The sequence below is a fragment of the Phoca vitulina genome, unplaced genomic scaffold, assembly GCF_004348235.1.
Source record: "Phoca vitulina isolate PV1807 unplaced genomic scaffold, GSC_HSeal_1.0 scaffold19, whole genome shotgun sequence".
NCBI classification, from domain to species: Eukaryota; Metazoa; Chordata; class Mammalia; order Carnivora; family Phocidae; genus Phoca; species Phoca vitulina.
In genome coordinates this window covers 23531777-23551459 of record NW_022589722.1, presented here as the reverse complement: position 1 = coordinate 23551459, position 19683 = coordinate 23531777, and the positions used below count along the sequence as shown (strand labels likewise).

Genomic DNA, 19683 nt, shown 5'->3' with positions numbered 1-19683 from the left:
CTTCCCTGAGCCCCTGAGATAGTTTGTCCCCTCTTGTGTGCCCAGCACTTCCTGCCTTCGCTTTTGCTGATCGCTTTCCTAGAAATCTCTTCTCACCCCCCACTACTTCCTCATCATGCCCCGAGACACGCATGCACACACCTGGACACGCACCCCTCCTGTGTGCTCCCCGACACGCTCTGCTTTGGCACAGCACATATCCCGCTGCACCACAGCACCCGCCATCCACCTCCCACCACAAACTGCAAGTTCCTTGGGGACAGAAGGTATATTTTTTCCTGTGTCCTCAGCAGGTTGCAGAGAGCATGACATATAGTCAGTGCCACACAAATGTTGGCTGAACAACTCTGCTCCCATAAGGCCCTGTGCATTCTCTAAGATAGTATCATTACATTCTACTAAATTCTGCGCTGTCTGTCTTTCCCCCCTCCCCCCCGGACTGTGAGCCCCCGAAGGACAGGGATCAGGTTAGATTTCCCTCCACCCACCCCAGTGCCAGGCACTTGGGCAGCCCTTAGTCCCTACGTGGGGGGAGAAAGCCTGCCTAAGGATGAAGCCAACTGAGAGGAAAACCAGAGATGGAGAGAGATACCAGATTTTTGAGCACCTAGATCCATCTGTGCCTGAAGCCATATCAGCCCCTGGGCTTGATGACCACCAACCAGAAAGAAATACAGCAGAACTCTAGGCTGGCATCAGGAAAGCAAGATTACACACTCTTCACTGACTGTTGGGATGTCCCACAGATGTTCTGCCAAATTTAAACTCTGGCAAAAGTGATTGAATGCCACTGTACCACCTCCCCTTCATGAACCTCGGCACCACTTTATTCGGACTGAGTCCATGGCCACAGAGCTCCAAGGGCTCCTGGAGACCCCTTATGCCTCTAGCCCATCCTCACCACTTCACTGCCACCATCAGCCTCAGGGACTATGGGACCGATCCCATCATGACCCTGGCTTACCTCACTACCAGTCATGTGTCCTTCAGGGCTCGGCTCACCTCCCAATCTGACCCAATCGCCAACTCCCCCAGCATTCCAAATCCTTGCCTGGGCTCCCCAGCATTTTGTCCAGATGTCAGCAAACTCCCCATGTTCCTAACCTCTTTTCTGCTCGCTCTGATAGAAACCTGGCTGTCCCTTGAGGACACTACCCCCTTGTGATCCTTCACAGGGGGTGTTTTATCGCCCACACCCCTGAGGAAGTAGGACCCTCCCTGCTCCTCACTGCCTCTTCCCTAAAGCCCTGCCTCTCTGAAACTCACCCAGCCTTCTCTTCCCTGACTGTTTCCTGCCCATTCTCAACGTGGGCATCCCCCTCATTCTTGGAGGAGTGAAGAAGCATTGGCCTGCCTCATTCTCCAAGGCCACCGTGCAGCCGTCTTGGATTTCACAATCGGGCAGACAGCACCTCCGGTACCTGGCCTTGCCCACCTTGCTCAGCCAGCACGTATCAGTCCTGCCTCGCCGGCGTTAACTGCTGAAATCCCGCGTACCAATCAGCCCCACAAAGTGCAGGAAGAGGGCTGGGCAGGGGTGGCTGCCGGCTGTGGCAGACAGGGCAGGGAGGGGCCAGGACTGAGGCCCCATCTCCTCTGTGCCCCAGGCCCTGCAGCTCTCCAAGCTGTGGGCCCAGCCCAGGCACATCTGCCTCCGCGGGGGTGGGCCAGGGCCCCAGAAGCACAGAACCTTACACAGCTAGAGTGGCTGGGCCAGGCTGGGCGCACACCACCACCCAGGACAGAACTACCTCTGAGGTACCCGCTTTTCTCCTCCCCACCCCCCACTCCACCATCCCCAGGAGCATCCCTCCCCACCTCCAGGGTTGCCCAGGATGGAGGGCTACCTTCTGGGAGAAGGGTATGGCACGGGACAGTGTAGGAGAGAATTCTGTACTCACTGAGATGAAACAAGTCTTACTCTAACAGAGAAGTGTTGCAAGCTTCTGGTATGGTTCCCTGTGTCAAACCATGGTCCAGACAGGGCCATCATTCAGCTTGAAAGGGCCTCACACAAATAGTTTCTAAAAACCAACCGATGATTTGGGGTTCATCAGAATAATGTGATGAATCCTTTGCATATCAACTTTAACTTGGTAAGTGGTTTCCTAATACATACTTGATTGCATGTAGAAAGTAAAAGTGAATGTTTAGTTTTTGTCTTCTGTGTTAATTGGGATGACCTTTCCGGTTGCTAGATACTTTGAATGTCATCCCTACCTCCATCTGACCTGAGCCAACCCAGTTCATGGTCTTATCCTTGACCCTGACATGACCAATCACCACACCCGTCAACAATCTCAATCCTTAGCACCCGCTTTCTGACTCCCATGCCCCAGCCTTCCAGCTCACTCCCATGAGCCCCCCGCTCCGACATTCCTTGACTCCCCACTCTAGGCTTCCAATGCATTGACCCCACCACCTCTCCACTGCCCCCTTCCCCAGCTTAGAGTCTGACCCATCTTTATAATTACTGCCTCCCCTACCCCTGCGCTCATGCTCATCACACAGACCCCCACCCTGGTTAAAGGCGACCCTCCAGCCAGACTCAGCCACACCCTAATTGTAGCCGGAGAAAACCACAGAATCTCAAAGGGACCTTCAAGGCCCAGACACACATGCTTCATGTCTCCGGCCTGGTCCATTCTCTCTCCCCGTCTCATGGAGAAAAATCTCACTCCCTTCCTCTATTCTCAAATCTCCAACCCTGCTTCCCCTTCCTCGTGCTCCGGTCATGATCCTGCTTCCCATCTCATCAAAAAAATGGAAACAACCAGAAGAGAAGTATCAGGGCTCCCACCATGTCTACTCATCCCCTGCACCTGCACCCACAAGGGACACCTTCCCTCCTGCTGCAGCAGACACACCACCATATGAAGCCACGCTTGCACTTGTGTCCTGGACCTCATCCCCCTCTCACGTTGCTCCTGCATTGCTCCCTCCTCTCTCAGGTCATCACGTCTTCCCCCTCTACTAGAACAGTCCCACCACCATCACTCGCCTTAACATCTCACCCCCAACACAGAATGGACAGCAGAGCAGCAGATACCCCACCAGCACAGTGCAGGGGGGCAGGGGGAGGCTGAGGGAAGGAGACAACGAAGGATGTGGTGGGGGCTCGGGCAGCCAGACCAGCACGTGCAAAGGTCCTGTGGTAGGAGGGAGCATGCATGAAGGACGGCTGAGATGGCCTGTGCGCAGACACAGGGAGGTAGGCGGGAAATAAGACCAGGCAGAGGTCAGGGTCAAGCCTCTTAAGGATGCTGAGCTTTCCCTAGAGCCCTGGGAAGCTGTTGAGTGTTTCCAGCTAGAGGCGGCTTGACCAGATTGGCATTTTCAAAGGATCTCTATGATTACTCTGTAGGGAGGGATAAAGGTGGGTGCAAAATGACCAGTGGGGAGGCCACGGCAGTCATGCAGGGAAGCCAGGATGGTGGCCTGGCCGTGGGTGTTGCTGCCAACAGCGAGAAACTGACCGTTTTGAGAGCTCCCAAGAGCTAGCACAGACAGGACTGACGTCGTGAGGGATGGAGCCTGCAGAGAGGAGGAGGAGAGGTCGGCAGTGACAGGTGGGCTCAGCCTTGCACAGGCAGCGACGGACAGACATTCCCTGAGCTGGTCGGTGCCTCCATAAGGCCACCGGCTGGAGGGAGAAAGATCCCGAGTTCAGGTTTGGACCTGCTGAACGTACAGCGCCTTGAACACATCTACCAGGACATACCAGATAGACAGCGGATACCAGGTCTGGCCCTCACAGGAGAGACTGGGCCACTGGTGACTTCACACAGCCTCCCCAGAGCATCTCTTGAGCCCTTGCTCTGTGCCGGGCACCGCACGGGGAGCCCAGGGTCTGAGAAGGACTGGGCGCGGCTCGTGCAGAGGAGAGGTGAGGCTGCAAGGTATGGGTGCGGGCCGCCAGCACGAAGCGCGGGGCCCTTAGAAGAGAGACGTGGAGGCACCACTCACGAGCCCTTGGTCTGGGGTTGCGCACTGTCCCGGATTTGTGAGGAGCCTCGGGGCACGTCGGCACCGTGCTCTACACCTCACCGCCCGCACGGAGCCCTTATAAAGATGCCCGGCACCGGGCTGGCACCGACAAAGTATCTGTCAGATTGAATTGAGAGAAAATGAAAGTGCTTCGCAAATACACTGATTTGTCATTTGAACAATAGGGAGGATATTTTAGCCTCTTAGCAGCGGAAACGAAGACTTCTCAGGAGAGAAGGGCGTGTGGTGGGACGAGGGGAGAAGTCCTAGAGGGACCCCTGTGAATTCTCCAGGGCAGGGCGGAGAGGTGGGGTGGGTGAGCAAGAAGAGGAAGCGCCCAGAACACTTAGACAGGAAGCAAGCCCCAGGGGAGCATTTCCAGTGAACCTTTGTGCTCCCAAGACCCCACCAAGCTTCAGTGATGTTACCAGAAGTCCCCATATGCTCTGGAGAATGGTTTTTCTTGCAGAAGTCAGGAAAGGGGGTGAATTTGGTGCAGAGACAGCGAATGGGGGGTCAACCACCTTCTCTGTAACATATAAGAGGTAGAAATGTCTAAAACGCCTATCTTTATGTACGTACACCTGTATCCTATATAACCAGGTGTACACGACATGTAAGAATGCCTTAAAATTCCTAAATAATATCTATAGGACACAAGAAAACCTACTGGAGGCTCAGCACTCTATAGGAAAATAAATTGCTAACACATACTGAGGACTATATTAATTAGGTTATTAGCTCCTGTCACAGAAAAATCCCAAATGTCAGTGGCTGAATATAGTCAGCGTCTAATTCTCCCTCACAAGGATGCCCCCAAGCACTTTTCCCGACGTGCCAGCCACGGGCAGCCCAGCCACGGGAGCTGCCACGTCTCCCAGCCCGGGGTGGGTTATTTGCGCATTCAGAGAAAGTTCGCCGACGTGAGCTATAGCTGGGCTGGTGCCGGGGGTAAACGGTGTGTGAAACACACGGAAGTTTCTGCTGTCACGAAGCCGAGCCGCTCACAAGCTCTATTCCACGCATCGGTCCTTAAGGAGATCACATTCACTAGTTGGCTCATTCACTTAGTGGTCGCTGGCCCGGGCGGCGGTGGGGGGCGGTGGGGGGGCGACGGCTGTGACGTTGGGTTTTCACCTGAGCCGCTGTTCACCTTCTCAGCCATCGCCCCAGGAAAGATTTAGAGTCAACAGGCCTCCATTTGAGCCCTGCTTCCATCATTTCCTGGCCATGAGTACTTACTCGGATCAAGTAGCCTCCCTGAGCCCCAGTTTCTTCCTCTGTATAATGGAGGAGATAATACCCCCCTCACAGGCCTATGGTAGAGCCAAATTCATGAGCCTGGCAGAGGGCCCAAGCCCCAGAGGGGGCTCAACCTCTTCCCTGCCCCCAGCCCGGGAGCATTTCAGCGCAGCTGGGGGCTGGGCGCAGTGCATTCCAGGCACGGCAGAGGGGAAGGCGCTTTTGCAAGCTCATTTAAGGGCCGTGGGAACGTTTGTCAGCATCCACGTGGGGTCTGCCTTCTTTGCAGAGCGATCTGCTCTCTGCCAGGCAAAACGCGAGATGACTCCCAGCCGAGCCGGGGCACAGAGGCGGATGGACTGACCCGTTCATCAGCCTCCTCCTCGGGCGGCAGTCCCCAGCCCCGAGCCAAACCTCTGCTGCCCGCCAAGCTTCAGCTAATCTTCAGAAGCCTCAGTGCAGGGATGGAAGGCTGGGTTTTGAAGTCTTAGGCCTTAGATCCTCTCCGCGGCACCGCAGGTGTGTGTGTTTTGATTCACCAGGCAGATGTCCAAACAGACAAAGCGATACCTTCCTTCAGGGGCCAGGGAGAGGGCTGAGCCAGCTTCAGAAGAACGAGAAATCAGCAAGAGGCGGTGGGTGCTGAGCCCCTGGAAACTCTGATGTTTCAAGTGTCCTTTCTCCTCTTGTTTTCCAGGGAACTTCAAAGGTCTCTGCAAGCAAATCGATCACTTCCCAGAGGATGCAGATTACGAAGCTGACACAGCAGAATACTTCCTCCGTGAGTGCATGCAATTTTTTCTCCCTTCTGGGGGTGGGTCCTGTCCATCCAACCTCCGGAGCACCAAAGGCCAGGACTATCTAGAGATCCCTGTCTCAGCAGAGGGCAGGAAAAAGCTGAGCCTCCCTCCTTCCCTCCTGTCCGGAGGCCAAACCTTCATGCATGCTGTTCCCTCTGCCTACAACCCTCTTCCCTCCCCTTTGTCTGATAAACCACTACGCATCCTCCAGGTCGCAGGCTGAAACATCACCTCCTACAGGAAGTTCTCCGTGCCCCCGCATGGGTTCCCAGGGCACAGCACCTTTATCATGCTGTGGGGTCCTTGTCTATTTGTGTAAACATCTCCCTGGCGGTCTTGGGACCCTCCCTTATCCTGTCCACTTGTTCTTATTCCCAGCCCAGTGCCCTGCGCATAGTAAGTGCTCAGTAAATAGTTCTTGAATAACTGAATGAAGAAACTCATCAGGCAGTGTCAGACTGGAACTTCTCCTGAGACAATACGTGAGATTTATTTTTCTTCCCCCACGATCAAGTCAAGGTTAAATCCTGAGGTAATCGTTGTGACCTTAAATCCACCTGAGGCATATTATCAGAGAGAGCATTTTGAGTCCCAAAGAAAATTTCTCAAGAATCAGCAAAAACTAACAAGGTAAAATGCTCCCTGAGAAAGGGATTTCCAGGAGAGGGGCTGAGGGTCCTTGACGCCTGGGACAGCAAAGCCACCTGAGCAGAAGTGGTTTAAAGCTCTGCTCCGGGCTCTCAGGAGGCTCTTCCAGAAGAGGTTTGCTCTCTTCCAAGGAGCATGCCCACCTGCTGCCCCAGTGCCCTTCCCAGCTGCTCAGAGGCCGCTAATGCCTCCCTTCCCATCCCCCACAGCAGAATGGCTAGCATCACCCTCCGTTCACTTTTATGGAAAGTGTAGGAGGCATTTCATCACATGGATCACCCTGTCTCTTTCAATAACTACTCCTCACATCAAAGCCAACTCCCGGGTCAGCCTGGAATCCACCTGGTTTCATTGAAAAGCGCACGGAACATGAAGTCAGCCAGGCAGCGAGGAGGGGAAAGGAAGGGAACACGATGTAATTTACAGATTTCTTTTTAAAGGGAGAAAAGTATCTTACAATGCTCATCATTTCCTTTTATGAATTCCCAAAAGACACTGCTCTTAAATGGAATTCCTAAAAGGCGGTTTGATCGTCCTCCCCCACTTACCATGTTGGGGCTCTTGAAGGAGGGGGGGTGGGGATGGCATAAGGGCAGGCTGAGGAAATCGAGGGCAAAGAACGGGGTGCCGTCTGTGGCCCCAGGCAGCTGGCCCTGGGAGACGGGCATGGCACAGATGCAGCCTGCCGGTGGAGGCAGAAGTGGGGGACCAAAGCTCAGTCTCACACCGGGAGCCCCACTGGTTGAGCACAGTGAGGATGTAATACTTAATCAGCTAGCCGCCAAGGGATGTGCGCAGAAACTTTGTCTCCTTCATGGCTGTGCCTCGAACGGCTTCTGGAATAGAGCAGGTGCTCCATAAATGTTGTCTGTCAACTAAAGGACAGATATAGGATTCTTCAGTGGCTATTTCTACCTACTCTATACCTCCATCTCCTCATTATTAAAGAGAGAAATGCTTAGAGTGTTTGGTTTATTTTGGTGTCCCTGGACAAAAGACTCGAACTGCTGGTGTTAACAGGGCAGGATTCCAAGGCTCTCATTTAAGCCTACTTAATCCAACAGTATCTTTTTGAGTATTTGTAACAAGAGTTGGCAAACTTTTTGTATAGAGGGCCAGACAGTAAATATATCAGGCTTTGTGGGTCGTACAGCCTCTCTCCCAACTACCCAAGGCCAAAACTTAACTTCATTTACAAAAACAGGCAGCAGGCTGGATTTGGCATGGTTTGCTGACCCCTGATCTATAATATGCTAATCTTGGGCTAAACAACAAAGGTAATTTTTGAAAGTTGCAAGATGTGAGTTCCTATCATTCTCTAATAGATTCTAATCCTAATTAGATTCTCTCATTTTTATTAAGCCCTAACCTGGTTGGCTAGAGAAGCTGGAAGGCCGGGATCATTCTTCTAGAAGGATCCTGGGCCCACTGAAGTGGGTGGAGCTAAGGCCCAGGGAGGTGGATGGAGCTTCTCCCAGAGGTGGGAGCACGTCTCCTGCAGGCAGGTGGGCGGGGCTGCCGCCGGTGGGCGGGGCCTGAGCCCGCTCCCATTTCGGGTCTGTTACACCCATCCTCACTGTGAGCCTGCCACGTGGGAGGGCAGGAGAGGGGCTCACTGTCTAGAAAGTCCCAGGAAGGTAGCACGTATGCCATGACGCAGGCAGGGTTAGAAGAAAGCATGTGGGCTGAGAGTGCCTGGCTCCTAACCCAAACCAGACATCATTCCAGAAGGAATGAGACTTGGCCTCTAGAAGCATTCACTCATTTACTAACGAGACATTCACTAAGCTCTCACTCCGTGCAGGACACTGTTGTCTCAGTACAGGGGATCCAAGGGTGGAACAAACCATGCTGGCCCCTCTGTGAACATGATATTCCAGGGAAGGGAGCAAGCGGGGAGCGGGAGCAGGAATAAGCCCCTCAGATGGTTTCAGAGCTGTGAGGGGGCGGGCGGAGGGCAGGGGGTGTCACCTAGATGAGGGAGGACAGCTTCTCTAAATGAAGAAAAGGAAGGAGCTAAGAGGATTTGGGGGAACACATCCCTGAGAAGGGACTGGCAAGGGCAAAGGCCTTACGAAGGCAGGGCAGAGAAGGGGTGTTTGGGGGTCAGCCAGGAGGCCGGACTGGCTGAGTACAGGGCACGAATGGAGGGCATCCCACAGCATGAGGTCGGAGAGGTAGCTGAGGAGCTCAGTCAGGTCGGGAAGAAATCGGATCTCATCCTAAGTGTGATGGGAACCACGAGCAGGGGACACTGATTTGGAAGGTCAGTTCTGGCTGCTGGCTGGGGAGGCAGGGAGGCCAGTCGGGGCTGTCGCGGATATCCTGGACATCCTGATGAAAGGCTATGGCCGTTGGACCAGAGTGTTAGCTGTGGGGATGGCGAGAAGTGAGGGGCTGTTTGGGAGACAGGGCTGAGAGGAGTGGGGTGGCCAGGCCATTGGAGGTGGGCCCCGGGACAGGACCCTGCTGGGTTTCCAAAGGACAGCAGAGAACTGTGAGGAGGGACAGGGTGGGGGCAGGTGACCTAAGGGGGTGGAAAGGGGCTCAGCAAAGAGAGACACTCTGGCTTTGACCGTTCACACCCAGCCTGCCTCAGACTCAGAGGGGCAGTGGGACAGGCAGGGTGGGCCCCAGAAAGACGGCTGGAGCTCCTGCTCTTACCAAGGTCAGGGACACAGTCTACCAGACCTTGCTCAACCAAAGGGCAGGATCTGCTGAGAGCCTGACACAGGGCCAGCACTGTTCTGGAATGGACAGAGGCCTGACCATGTGGAAGTGTGGGATGGTGGACCTCGCCTGGCGGAGCCATAGCTCTCGAAAAACCCTCTGAGTGTCTTCTCCTCGGCTCTGTGGGGCTGAGCGTCCTGGTACTCAGGAGGCCAGAAAAGATCTGAGCCACCCGGGGGCCATGGGTCCTTTTTGGCTGCAGACAAAATAAAGACCTGGCCCTCCCAGCACCTGCAATCTACAATAAATGAAATGAACAAGTTAATTATATAGTCTGTTAAACTATGAGGAGTGATAGGGAGAAAAATCCAGCAGGAATGGGGGATAGGAAATTCCAGGGTGGGGATGGGGGTCAATAAAATCCTCCTTGTGAAGTTTGAGTAAAGGTCTGAAGGAGGTGAGAGGGAGCCATGTGGAAAGCCAAGAGGAGAATGTTCCAGGCAGAGGGAACAGCAAGTACAAAGGCCCTGAGACGGGAGCATGCCTGGAATGTTTGAGGAACAGGTCTGAGGCCAGAAAGACAAGAGTAGAGCGAGCAAGGGACAGCCAAGGAAGAGCCAATGCAGAGAGGCCCAGAGGCCCCTGCGGGTCATAGAAAGGGCTTGGGTATTGCAGAAAGCCATCGGAGGGTCTCACATTCTACAGGACCCTCTGGTTGCTATATTCGTAAGATACTGAAATAGGGCAAGGGCAGAAGCAGGCAGAACAGTTAGGAGCCTGCTGGCAATAATCTAGACAAGAGAAGGTGTCCTGAACCAAGGTAGAAGCAGTGAAGGAGATGGGAAGGGGTCAGAGCTGGAAAATATTCCCAAGGACCTGCAGATAGGATTTCCAGACAGTCTGCATGTGGATTTCCCAGGGAAGAAAGGAGTCAGGGTTTGAGTCCAAGGCTGGGATTAGGGAGAATGGGAAGCTCAGTGTCAGCCACCTTAAGTCAGAGAGGCCTATGGGACTCCCTGGGGAAATGCCCTGGAGTCTGGGACTCCCAGGACAGGTCCTGGCCCAAGACAGGAGTGTGCCAGTTGTCAGCAGGCAGATGATATCTAAAGCCACGAGACTTGATGAATGGACCAAGGCAGCGGTGCAGAGAAGAAGGGCAGGGTCTGAGCCCCAGGATGCCAAGGCTTAGAGGCCAGGAAGATGAGAAGGGCCCAGGAGAGGAGGCTGAGGAAGGTGGCAAGTAGGTGGCCTAGGTCACCCCTACCATCCTCATTCCACCAGCTGGACTGAGGATCTAGAGCTGAGAGGAAGGAGAGAGAATGCCAGAAGGACATGGCTGGACAGGAATACAGAGCTCATCTCCTGGGCTGGCAAAGAAAGTGGGACTCACTTGCTCTCACACCATCAGGCCAATTTTTGGGCATCATCCAGAGCCTCTTGAGGGGAGAAGGCAGGCACCCAATCAATATCTGATGGAATGAATGATTGAATGAATGAATGCTCTTACCCCACCCTCACCCCCATAGGTATTTGAGGAGTTCCACGGCTTCTCTGGAACCACAGAATCCTGGGCCTCCTGACATCTCGGCCCCATGAAGGTGTGGCCAGTGTGGCCCTCACCCACCCATCACTAGCTTACACAGGAACAAATGATGACCAGACCTGTTTTCCCAGCAAGCTCTGGGGGGCCACCAATGTGTCTGCTCTGGTGTTTCCCCATCCTTATCCCTCCTTAGCAAAGCTTGAGCGCAGGTGAAGACAGAGGCAGTGGTGACCCGGGTGTGACTTCCTTTGATTGCCAGTGTTCGTCCGTGTGTCTGTCTTTATGCACGAGGGGGTGAGTCTGCTGTGTTCTGTGTCGTTTGGTGCCTGTGTGTCCATGCATCTGAGCGTCTGTCTGAACATGTAAGTGCATGGTTGCTTGTGTCTGTGGGTCCCTGCAGGGGGTGTGTGTGTGTGTATGTGTGTCCAGGAGATGGGAGTCGGTATTTCCCAGGGGCCACAGTGTGATTTGGAAACATCCGAAGCTGCCACCCTTTCTCACTCACATCCATGCAACCAGAGCAAACGTTTCTGCAAACAGGGCCAACCCCTTGCAAGCCGCACACGGTGACACTCTCAGTTCGGAACTGGTTCATTTCTTTAAGTGCTGGTTGCACCCAGCAGGCTGACTTCACCACCTGGTCCTGACTCACAACCGGCCCTGGGATAAGCACCAGCCTAGGGAACCCCGGGCCCCTGAGAAACTGCACCGGTCCCTTCTGCCACGATGAGAACTAACATTTCCTGGCGCTCGGCGCAGACCAGGCGCTGTCGTAATTGCTTAAAATGTCTTGACTCATGACTCTCATCGCAGGCTGTGAGCTGGGTGTGCTCACGATCTCCCTACGGCAGGGGGACAACCGAGGCTCAGGAGGGCCGCCTCCCTCCCGACTTGGTGCCGCTGATCGGCAGCCCGGGGCACAACAGGGAATGGGACAGCCTCTGGCGCCTGCGCAGATGGCACTCCCCAAGGAAGCTCACAGAGCTTCCAGAATTCTTTTCCTATGTCATTCTATACAGCACACTTAACTACTTTAGGCGTTATCTGCGTTCCCCTTCACAACACCCTGGGAGGTAAGTCCTGTCGGTGTCCCCATTACACAGACGAGAAAGGGGAGGCACAGAGGCTACCCTTCCAGTGGGGGGGGGGCGGGCTGGAGCCCCAAGGAGGCCACGTGTGGAGCCCAGACTCTTAACCACCACTCTTGACTCCTCTCTCTCCCCTCATCCGCCGTCTTGCCCTTCCTCTTCCTCCTTCCCTGAGGATGGTCTCCTCCAGGAACACCTCCTCCCTCCTCCTCCTTCCCCTGTGCTCCCTCCCCCTCTCCCCCCACTCTCTCACATTCATACACGCATGCTCACATAGACGTCCGTGGTCCTGGCCACCCCATCCAGCACAGCGTGGAGGGGAGCGAGGGAGAGATGCCCAAGAGCTTAGAAGTTCCTCCTGAGCCACTCCTGGGCGATCTTGTCCTGGGCGATCCTGTCCTGTACGAATGGGCCAAATCCCAAGTGGGATAGCAAACATTAAGAGTTGAACACCACGCCCAGGAAATCGGGAGCCCATCCTCTGTACACCTGGTAACAGCAACCATTCTGATCGAAGGCCACAAGTGACACAGGGAATAGATAGGACGGTGCCCTGGCCTGGCTGAGTGGCCCCTGAGGGGAGGTCTGGGCACACAGGACCATCAGAGACAGCACGGGTCTTCCAGTTCCCCGAGCAAGGATTCTTTCTCCAGCTCAGCTCACGCTGCTTCCTCTCCCTGGAACACTCCACACCCTGTCTCTTTTCTGCCCTGTTGGCTTCTCCTTATCCATCAGATGCTAGCTCCAACATCATTCCCTCCGGGAAGCCCTCCTTGATCCCCACATGAGCTCAGAGGGGCAGGAAGCACAGGCCCGAGAGCCGGGGAGTGCAGTGGTCAGACCCCCAGACCCTAGAGGCAGACCGCCTGGGTTCAAAATCCAGCTTCTCCACTTCCTTGCTGGGTGGACTCAGAGAAATGGCTTAACCTCTCTGTGCCTCAGTTTTAGCTGCTGTCTGAGGGGGTAATTCCAATACTTACTTTGCAGAGTTGTAGGGAGAACTGACGAGTTAATATACGTACAGTGCTTAGAACAGTCCCAGCGTACACTAAACACTCAATGAACATTAGCCATCTACATGTGACATTAGCCCATCACTTGGCTTCATAGTGCCATATGGATACCTTCCAACTCATAGCACTTTATCCTGGTTGATAATTATATGTTTATCTGTACTATTATCTGGTGACGTACATCTCCTTCATGAGAACCTAAGCCCCATAAAAACATGGACCAGGCCTGTTTTTGAACCCCTAGCTCTCCCATGCCCAGCCTGGAACCTGGCACCGTGGCGGGCACTCAGTCCGTATTTACTCACTGAACTCACAGCTAATCTAAAGCAAAGCATCTCCCCACCCTGGACCCTGTGGCCTTTCCCCGGTACAGCATATTACATGCTCAGCCAGGAAGGGCCAAACTGCAGCTCGTAGGCCAAATCTGGCCCACCAACTGTTTTTGCAAATAAAGTTTTATTGGAAAAGGACCACACTCTTTTGTTTACATATTGCCTAAGGCTGTTTTCATGCTACAACAGCTAAGTGGGGTAGTTGCAGTAGAGAACATATGGCTCGCAAAGCCAGAAATAGCTACTATCCGTCTTTTGACAGAAAAAGTTTGCCAATACCAGCTTTAGGTATCTGTAATCTCCATGAAGCCAAGGCCACTGCTTCGTGGGGTTGGTCTGAGGTTTCAGTGGGTTTATCCACGTGCCAGGATGGGGCCTGGCACATAGGAAGAGCTCCATAAATGTTGGTACGTACTGCGTGGTTCCATATGCTTACTCGTAGGAGATCAATAAATATTTATTCATTGAATAAATCAGATACCTTCTGCTCCTCATGACAGATTTCAGCACTGACACCACACTAGCTTCGGTGGGAATCAAGACAATTCATGGAAAAGTAGTATCTGGATGAAGGAGGGGGGGAATCAATAGAAGTAATAAATATCGTACCTTTTACTATACACTTTCCAGGGTAGAACCAGCACAGATAGGATCCAATTTAATCTTGACAACAGCGCTTCTCAAACTTTCGTGTGCATACGACTTGGGTTACACACTTTTCTTAAAATGTAGATTCTAACAGCTGCAGAGTGAGGCCTGAGACCCTGCAGTTCTAACAAACTTCCCATGATGCTTCCTGGGCTGCTGGCCCTCCGACTACCCCCCACCCCCAACGAGCAGCAGGGCCTTACATTCCCGTAAGCTGGATGGTAGGGTTCCTTTTTCCCATTCTGCAGGATGCAGAAACAGACCCAGAGAGGTAAAGACCCTTGCCCTCGGCCACGCTGTGAAGGAGTGACAAAGCCAGGGTAAGAACTCAGGGGCACCCCCAAATCCCCACTCTGCCTATGACACCACCCAGCCAGAACGACCTCCTTCGAGAAACTTCTCCAATGTAGGAGCCCCTGCTTGCTCTGAAGTCACTTCCTGCCCAGCCTGAATCTGGGTCCTGCAAACTTCAGCCTCCCTAGGCAAGGTGCTGTTTACTGGCTGTCCCCTGTCACCTCCGTCCTGGGCAAACCTCTTCCGAGAGAGGCTAGTGTTTGTACCGCCCGCTGGTTACCCCGCTCTAGAGCACATCATAAGCTGCTTGGGACCTTCTGAAGTGGTCCCATTACTCTCTGGGGCTGCAACAGCAGACCTCTCGCTCCAGCCTCCTTCCATCTTGTCTTTGCACACGTGTCCGTGCGCGCACGCACACACACACACATACACACACGACTGCGCACACAGCATCCCAGCTCCCTCCACAGCTGGTGCTCCCTCTCTCTGCTGTCTGGAAGTCTAAGTTGGGATATCCGGGTGCTGCCGGCAGGCTGAGCCGACGCCATCAAGCCCCGGCTGCCTGGGAGGCATTTGCTCTGAGGGTGCAGGCTGGGTTTGCCAAATGTGGGCATACGGTGGGCAGGAAGCACCGCTTTCTCGGAGGGAAAAGACTGGAGAGCTTCCTCCCTGGCTCTGCTCCTCTGAGCCACAGCGGCTGCCCCTCTCGGAAGTCACACCAACCTGTCTTTCCCCCTTTTTGCTGTCACCCTCTATTCCCAGCTGGTCAGACATCACATCCCCACACGGAGAGGGCAGAAGCATGAGAAATCATCCAACGGTCCACCCCCACTTTTACACATGGGGAAACCAGAGGGGGCGAGATGCCTGTCTCAGCCACACAGCACGTGAGTGGCACAGCTGGGACCCCAAACCCAGAACTCTGTACTCTGCAGCACCCTTCCAGGCTCCTTGGAAGCCCCATAGGGAGAGTACAGGGTGGTCCAAAAGTGGGGCTGATCTGAACTTGAATCCTGACTCATGAGCTGGGCTGTCTTGGGCAAGTTACTTTGCCTCTCTGAACTTCAGTTTTCTTGTCTATAAACTGGAGCTAAAAAACACAGCCCCCAGGGCTGTTATAAGGATTACATTAGAGAATGTATGTTAGGTACTCTTTCACGACTCGACACAGAGTAGGTGCTTATCAAAGATTCTCTCTTCTCTCCTGAGTCTTCAATAAGCTTTCCTATCCCCAGGTGCTTACAAAGAAGAGGATTCAGGCAGCACTGAGTGTGCATGTCCAGGCATCATGTATGCATGTGTAGGGGTGTGGGGGCTGGGGGATCGGGCTGGGGACACAACAGTTATCTTAAAATGGCTTGCACGGGGGGAATGTCCACTCAGATCTGGGGGGAGGCGGTCCGTCCCTGCTTATGGGAGAGGAGAGCCCGATTGCCCAGTAACCCAGCTGCTCCCCCTGCTTGCCTCATCCTCTGGCCCCTAGTTCAGATTCACCCTTCTTCAAGTCCCCCTAAAATAATCCATTCACCCAACAGCCTCAGTAAGCTGTGTAGACTTCCTGAAGATCCAGGGGGAAGAGAGAGGAGGAGTTTTATATCACACATCACAGCCAACTGCCTAAAATCCTCTTGGAAAAATTCCTCAAGTTCTATACAGAAAAACTCCCTTCTCCACAGATTTCTGCGGCCACACTACCACCAGAAGGGATGGGGAGCGAGGGGAAACTCTACTCCTGGCGACTTCCTCTCCAAAATGCACATCCCCAGCCAACCAACCACTCCGGCTCACCCCTGGCTGAGCCAAGGGGCCCTAAACTTCCTCAGAAGCCACTTAAACAACCCAGACATGTAAAGAAATCCTCCTTTCCCTCCCAGGAGCCTCCAGACGCTCTGCCTCCTACCTGGCCCACAGCTCCCAGGACAGGGACTCAAGCCCTGAGGTCACCACCGCCTTATTTGAATCTGGAGAGAAAGACTATTGTACTCTCCAGAGACACTTTGTGGAGGACCCGGCACCTCTGGGTCCCCATCCGGACACTGCCCCCCCACATGCGCCCCCTGTTGGTCTGGCCTGCCCCCCCCCAACCACCACCGGCCAGCTGCGTCCCTCTGCCCTCCCGTCCTCCCACATGCAGAAGTAAAATGTTCCTGAGGGTGTTCTGTTCTTGTGCCTGTTTGTCGGTCGTTCCTTCTCACTTTATCCTGAAGGCATTTTTTTGGGGTTTTTGTTTTTCACTTGTTCTTTTCTTGGCAACATGTCTGCTTCTTCCTCTGTCTGGACCGCCTCACCACGTTTATTCACTCAGTGAGCCTGCACTGGGGACCTGCGGTGTCTCCAGCACCCACTGAGGTGGTAGGGACAGAGAGATTAAAAAGAGAGCTAACTACAAAAAAAAAAACAAAAACAAATAGCCACAGTTCTCGCCTTCATGGGACCACACGGCTTGTGGAAGCATATATAGAAACAAGTTTTTCCTATACTAACTATCCTTTATCCAGCCTTTACTACATGTCCTCAGAGACTTATCCAAGTGCATTATCAGAATCAGCTCATTTAATCCTCATGGCAGTCTGAGGAGGCAGGCACTATGACCATCCCCATTTTACAGATGAGGAAATTGAGGCACAGAGAGACAATTCGCCCCACCCTATGCAGCTAATACATGCTAAAGCCAGATTCAGATCCAGGCCATGTGGCTCCTTCACCACCATAACACGCTGCCCCAGGGGCCCCAGCACACAGGAAGGGACGGATCGCTTTGCTTAAGCAAGTCAGGGAAGGCTTGACAGAGGAGGCGAGTTTGAGTTGAGTTTTGATGGATGGATAGAAGTTAGCTGAGTCAGAAAGAGCAGGAAAAGCATTCTAGTAAGAAAGGTCAGTATGTCAAAAGTCAGAAGCATGCAATGACATGACATGGGAAGTTTGCTGTGGCTAGACCAGAGGGGACATGGGGACCAGGAGCGGGGACCAGGAGGCATGAGGCTGGAGGTGGGCTGAGACCAAGTCACATGGGGCCCTGTGGGCCTCATGAGGCACTGGCGTTTGGTCCTGTAGGCAGACAGGAGCCCCTGAAGGGCTACGAGGTGGACACTGGCTTGTTCCCCCTCCCTCCCCCGCTAAGCAAACTTGACCGTGGCCCCATGTCCACGAAACACCCACTCCCGTGGGCCACTCTCTCCCCCATGCGTCCCTCTGGCTCACAGCTGTGCCATTCTCTCTCTCACTGACCCCCCCCCCCCACCGTGTTCCTCAGGGGCCGTGAGGGCCTCGAGCATTTTCCCGATCCTGAGTGTGATTCTGCTCTTCATGGGTGGACTCTGCATCGCAGCCAGCGAGTTCTACAAGACTCGACACAACATCATCCTGAGTGCCGGCATCTTCTTCGTGTCTGCAGGTAATGGCCTGAGCTGGGCAGCCAGAACCCGGGCCTGCCTGTGGGGGGAAGGCCGAGGTTTGGGTGCTCAGTGGCTTGGGAGGACCTGACAAAGACAGGAGGGAGGGAGAAGAGGAAATCTCCAGGACTTGCAACAGGTCATGTCATAGGGAAGGCAGGTTGTGCTGGGGCTCCTGCCCCATAGTAACATCCAAGCCCCCGGCTGAGTCCTCCAGGAACATCCCCCGACCCTGTCTCTCAGCCCAAGGGCCCATCTCCCTCCCACCTTTTAGAAAAGGGTCCGAATCCCAGGTCTCTCGCAGAATACGGGGCCTATCCTCACTGCCCTGTCCCCTCACTGTCCCACCCCAGGGGGAGCAGGCAGGCAGGCACCTAAAACCACACACAGGCACTTAAAACCTGTTACAGGACAAGTCACATTGCTTCAGATGCCAGAAAAAGCCTATGGCCATACTTACCACACCCCGGCCCCCAACAGCTCCACATGTGCTAATTCATTCAATCCTCTCCATGGCCCTGCAAGAGGGAGTCCTATCACCCCCCGCCCGACCACACACACACACACACACACACACCACACACACACACACACACACACACACACACACTTTACAGGTCTACAAACTCTGACTCAGGTCACCTTGCCAAAGGCTTTGAATCCAGGCAGTCTGGCTCCAGGATCCAGTGCCAACCCCCTGCTATACCAGCTTCAAACCTCAGTGCAGCCTTGAGCAAGTTACTTAACCTCTCTGCAATCCATTTCCTCCTTTGCAAACCCCCAGAACAGCACCGCACAGCGAAGGCGGGTAGCAAACGCTCAAGAAACAGTACCTCTTATTAGTAGTCCACGCATGGTGGTAGAATGCCTCCCTCTCCTCTCCTCTCCTCCCCTAGCTTTGTTTCCATCAGCCCTCCCCTTTGTCGCTCCCTCCAATGGCATGATCCAATATTTAGGCCATGCTTGCCACTAGCCCTCTCCAGAACCGGCCACGAGGGCCCATGTGGCTGCCCCTGTCTGTTAGTCCTGCCCAGGGCCTGACACGGCGCTGAGAACTAACCACGCCTCTCTCCGATCCCCCCCACCCCCACCCCGCACCCGCCCTGTGCCCGGCAGGTCTGAGTAACATCATCGGCATCATAGTGTACATATCTGCCAATGCTGGAGACCCCTCCAAGAGCGACTCCAAGAAGAACAGTTACTCGTACGGCTGGTCCTTCTACTTCGGGGCCCTGTCCTTCATCATCGCCGAGATGGTCGGGGTGCTGGCCGTGCACATGTTTATCGACCGGCACAAACAGCTGCGGGCCACGGCCCGCGCCACGGACTACCTCCAGGCCTCGGCCATCACCCGCATCCCCAGCTACCGCTATCGTTACCAGCGCCGCAGCCGCTCCAGCTCCCGCTCCACCGAGCCCTCACACTCCAGGGACGCCTCCCCCGTGGGCATCAAGGGCTTCAACACCCTGCCGTCCACGGAGATCTCCATGTACACCCTCAGCAGGGACCCCCTGAAGGCCGCCACCACGCCCACCGCCACCTACAACTCCGACAGGGATAACAGCTTCCTCCAAGTCCACAACTGTATCCAGAAAGAGAACAAAGACTCTCTCCACTCCAACACAGCCAACCGCCGGACCACCCCCGTATGAAGCCCGCGGGGGGCCTGGCGGCGCCGCAGGAGGGCCGCGCAGCATCCCCCCTCGCGTGGGCCCCCCCCCCGAGGTGGGGGGGGGGGGGGGGGGGGGAACCCACCCATCCCCTGGGGGGGGGGGGGACCCTTCAAAAAGCAAAAAAAAAAAACAAAAAAAACAAAACAAAAAACAAAAAAAAAGAGAAAAACATAACAAGCAAATTTAAAAAAAAAGAACAAAATATAAGAGGAACAAAGAAGCAAAACGACAGGAAATGTGACAAAAAAAAATATTAACCGAGGGAAAGAAAAACAAACTTAAAAAAAAAAAGCGAGCGAGGTTAAAAAATTAAAAATAGACAATAAATCTAAAAGAAAATGCATGATTTCCCA

The 19683-nt window shown here is 54.1% G+C and overlaps 1 protein-coding gene across 1 annotated transcript in view; it reads left to right on the top strand.

Annotated features, from left to right (window-relative positions):
• The window catches only part of CACNG2 (calcium voltage-gated channel auxiliary subunit gamma 2), a 109647-nt gene extending 90247 nt beyond the window's left edge, over window positions 1-19400 (top strand). Inside the window, exons 2-4 of the mRNA XM_032416307.1 lie at window positions 5927-6010; window positions 17519-17659; window positions 18774-19400. Coding sequence (XP_032272198.1) covers window positions 5927-6010; window positions 17519-17659; window positions 18774-19309 — 761 coding nt within the window. The 3' untranslated portion in view covers window positions 19310-19400. The remainder of the gene's footprint in view (window positions 1-5926; window positions 6011-17518; window positions 17660-18773) is intronic.
• The last annotated feature ends 283 nt before the right edge of the window (window positions 19401-19683 follow it).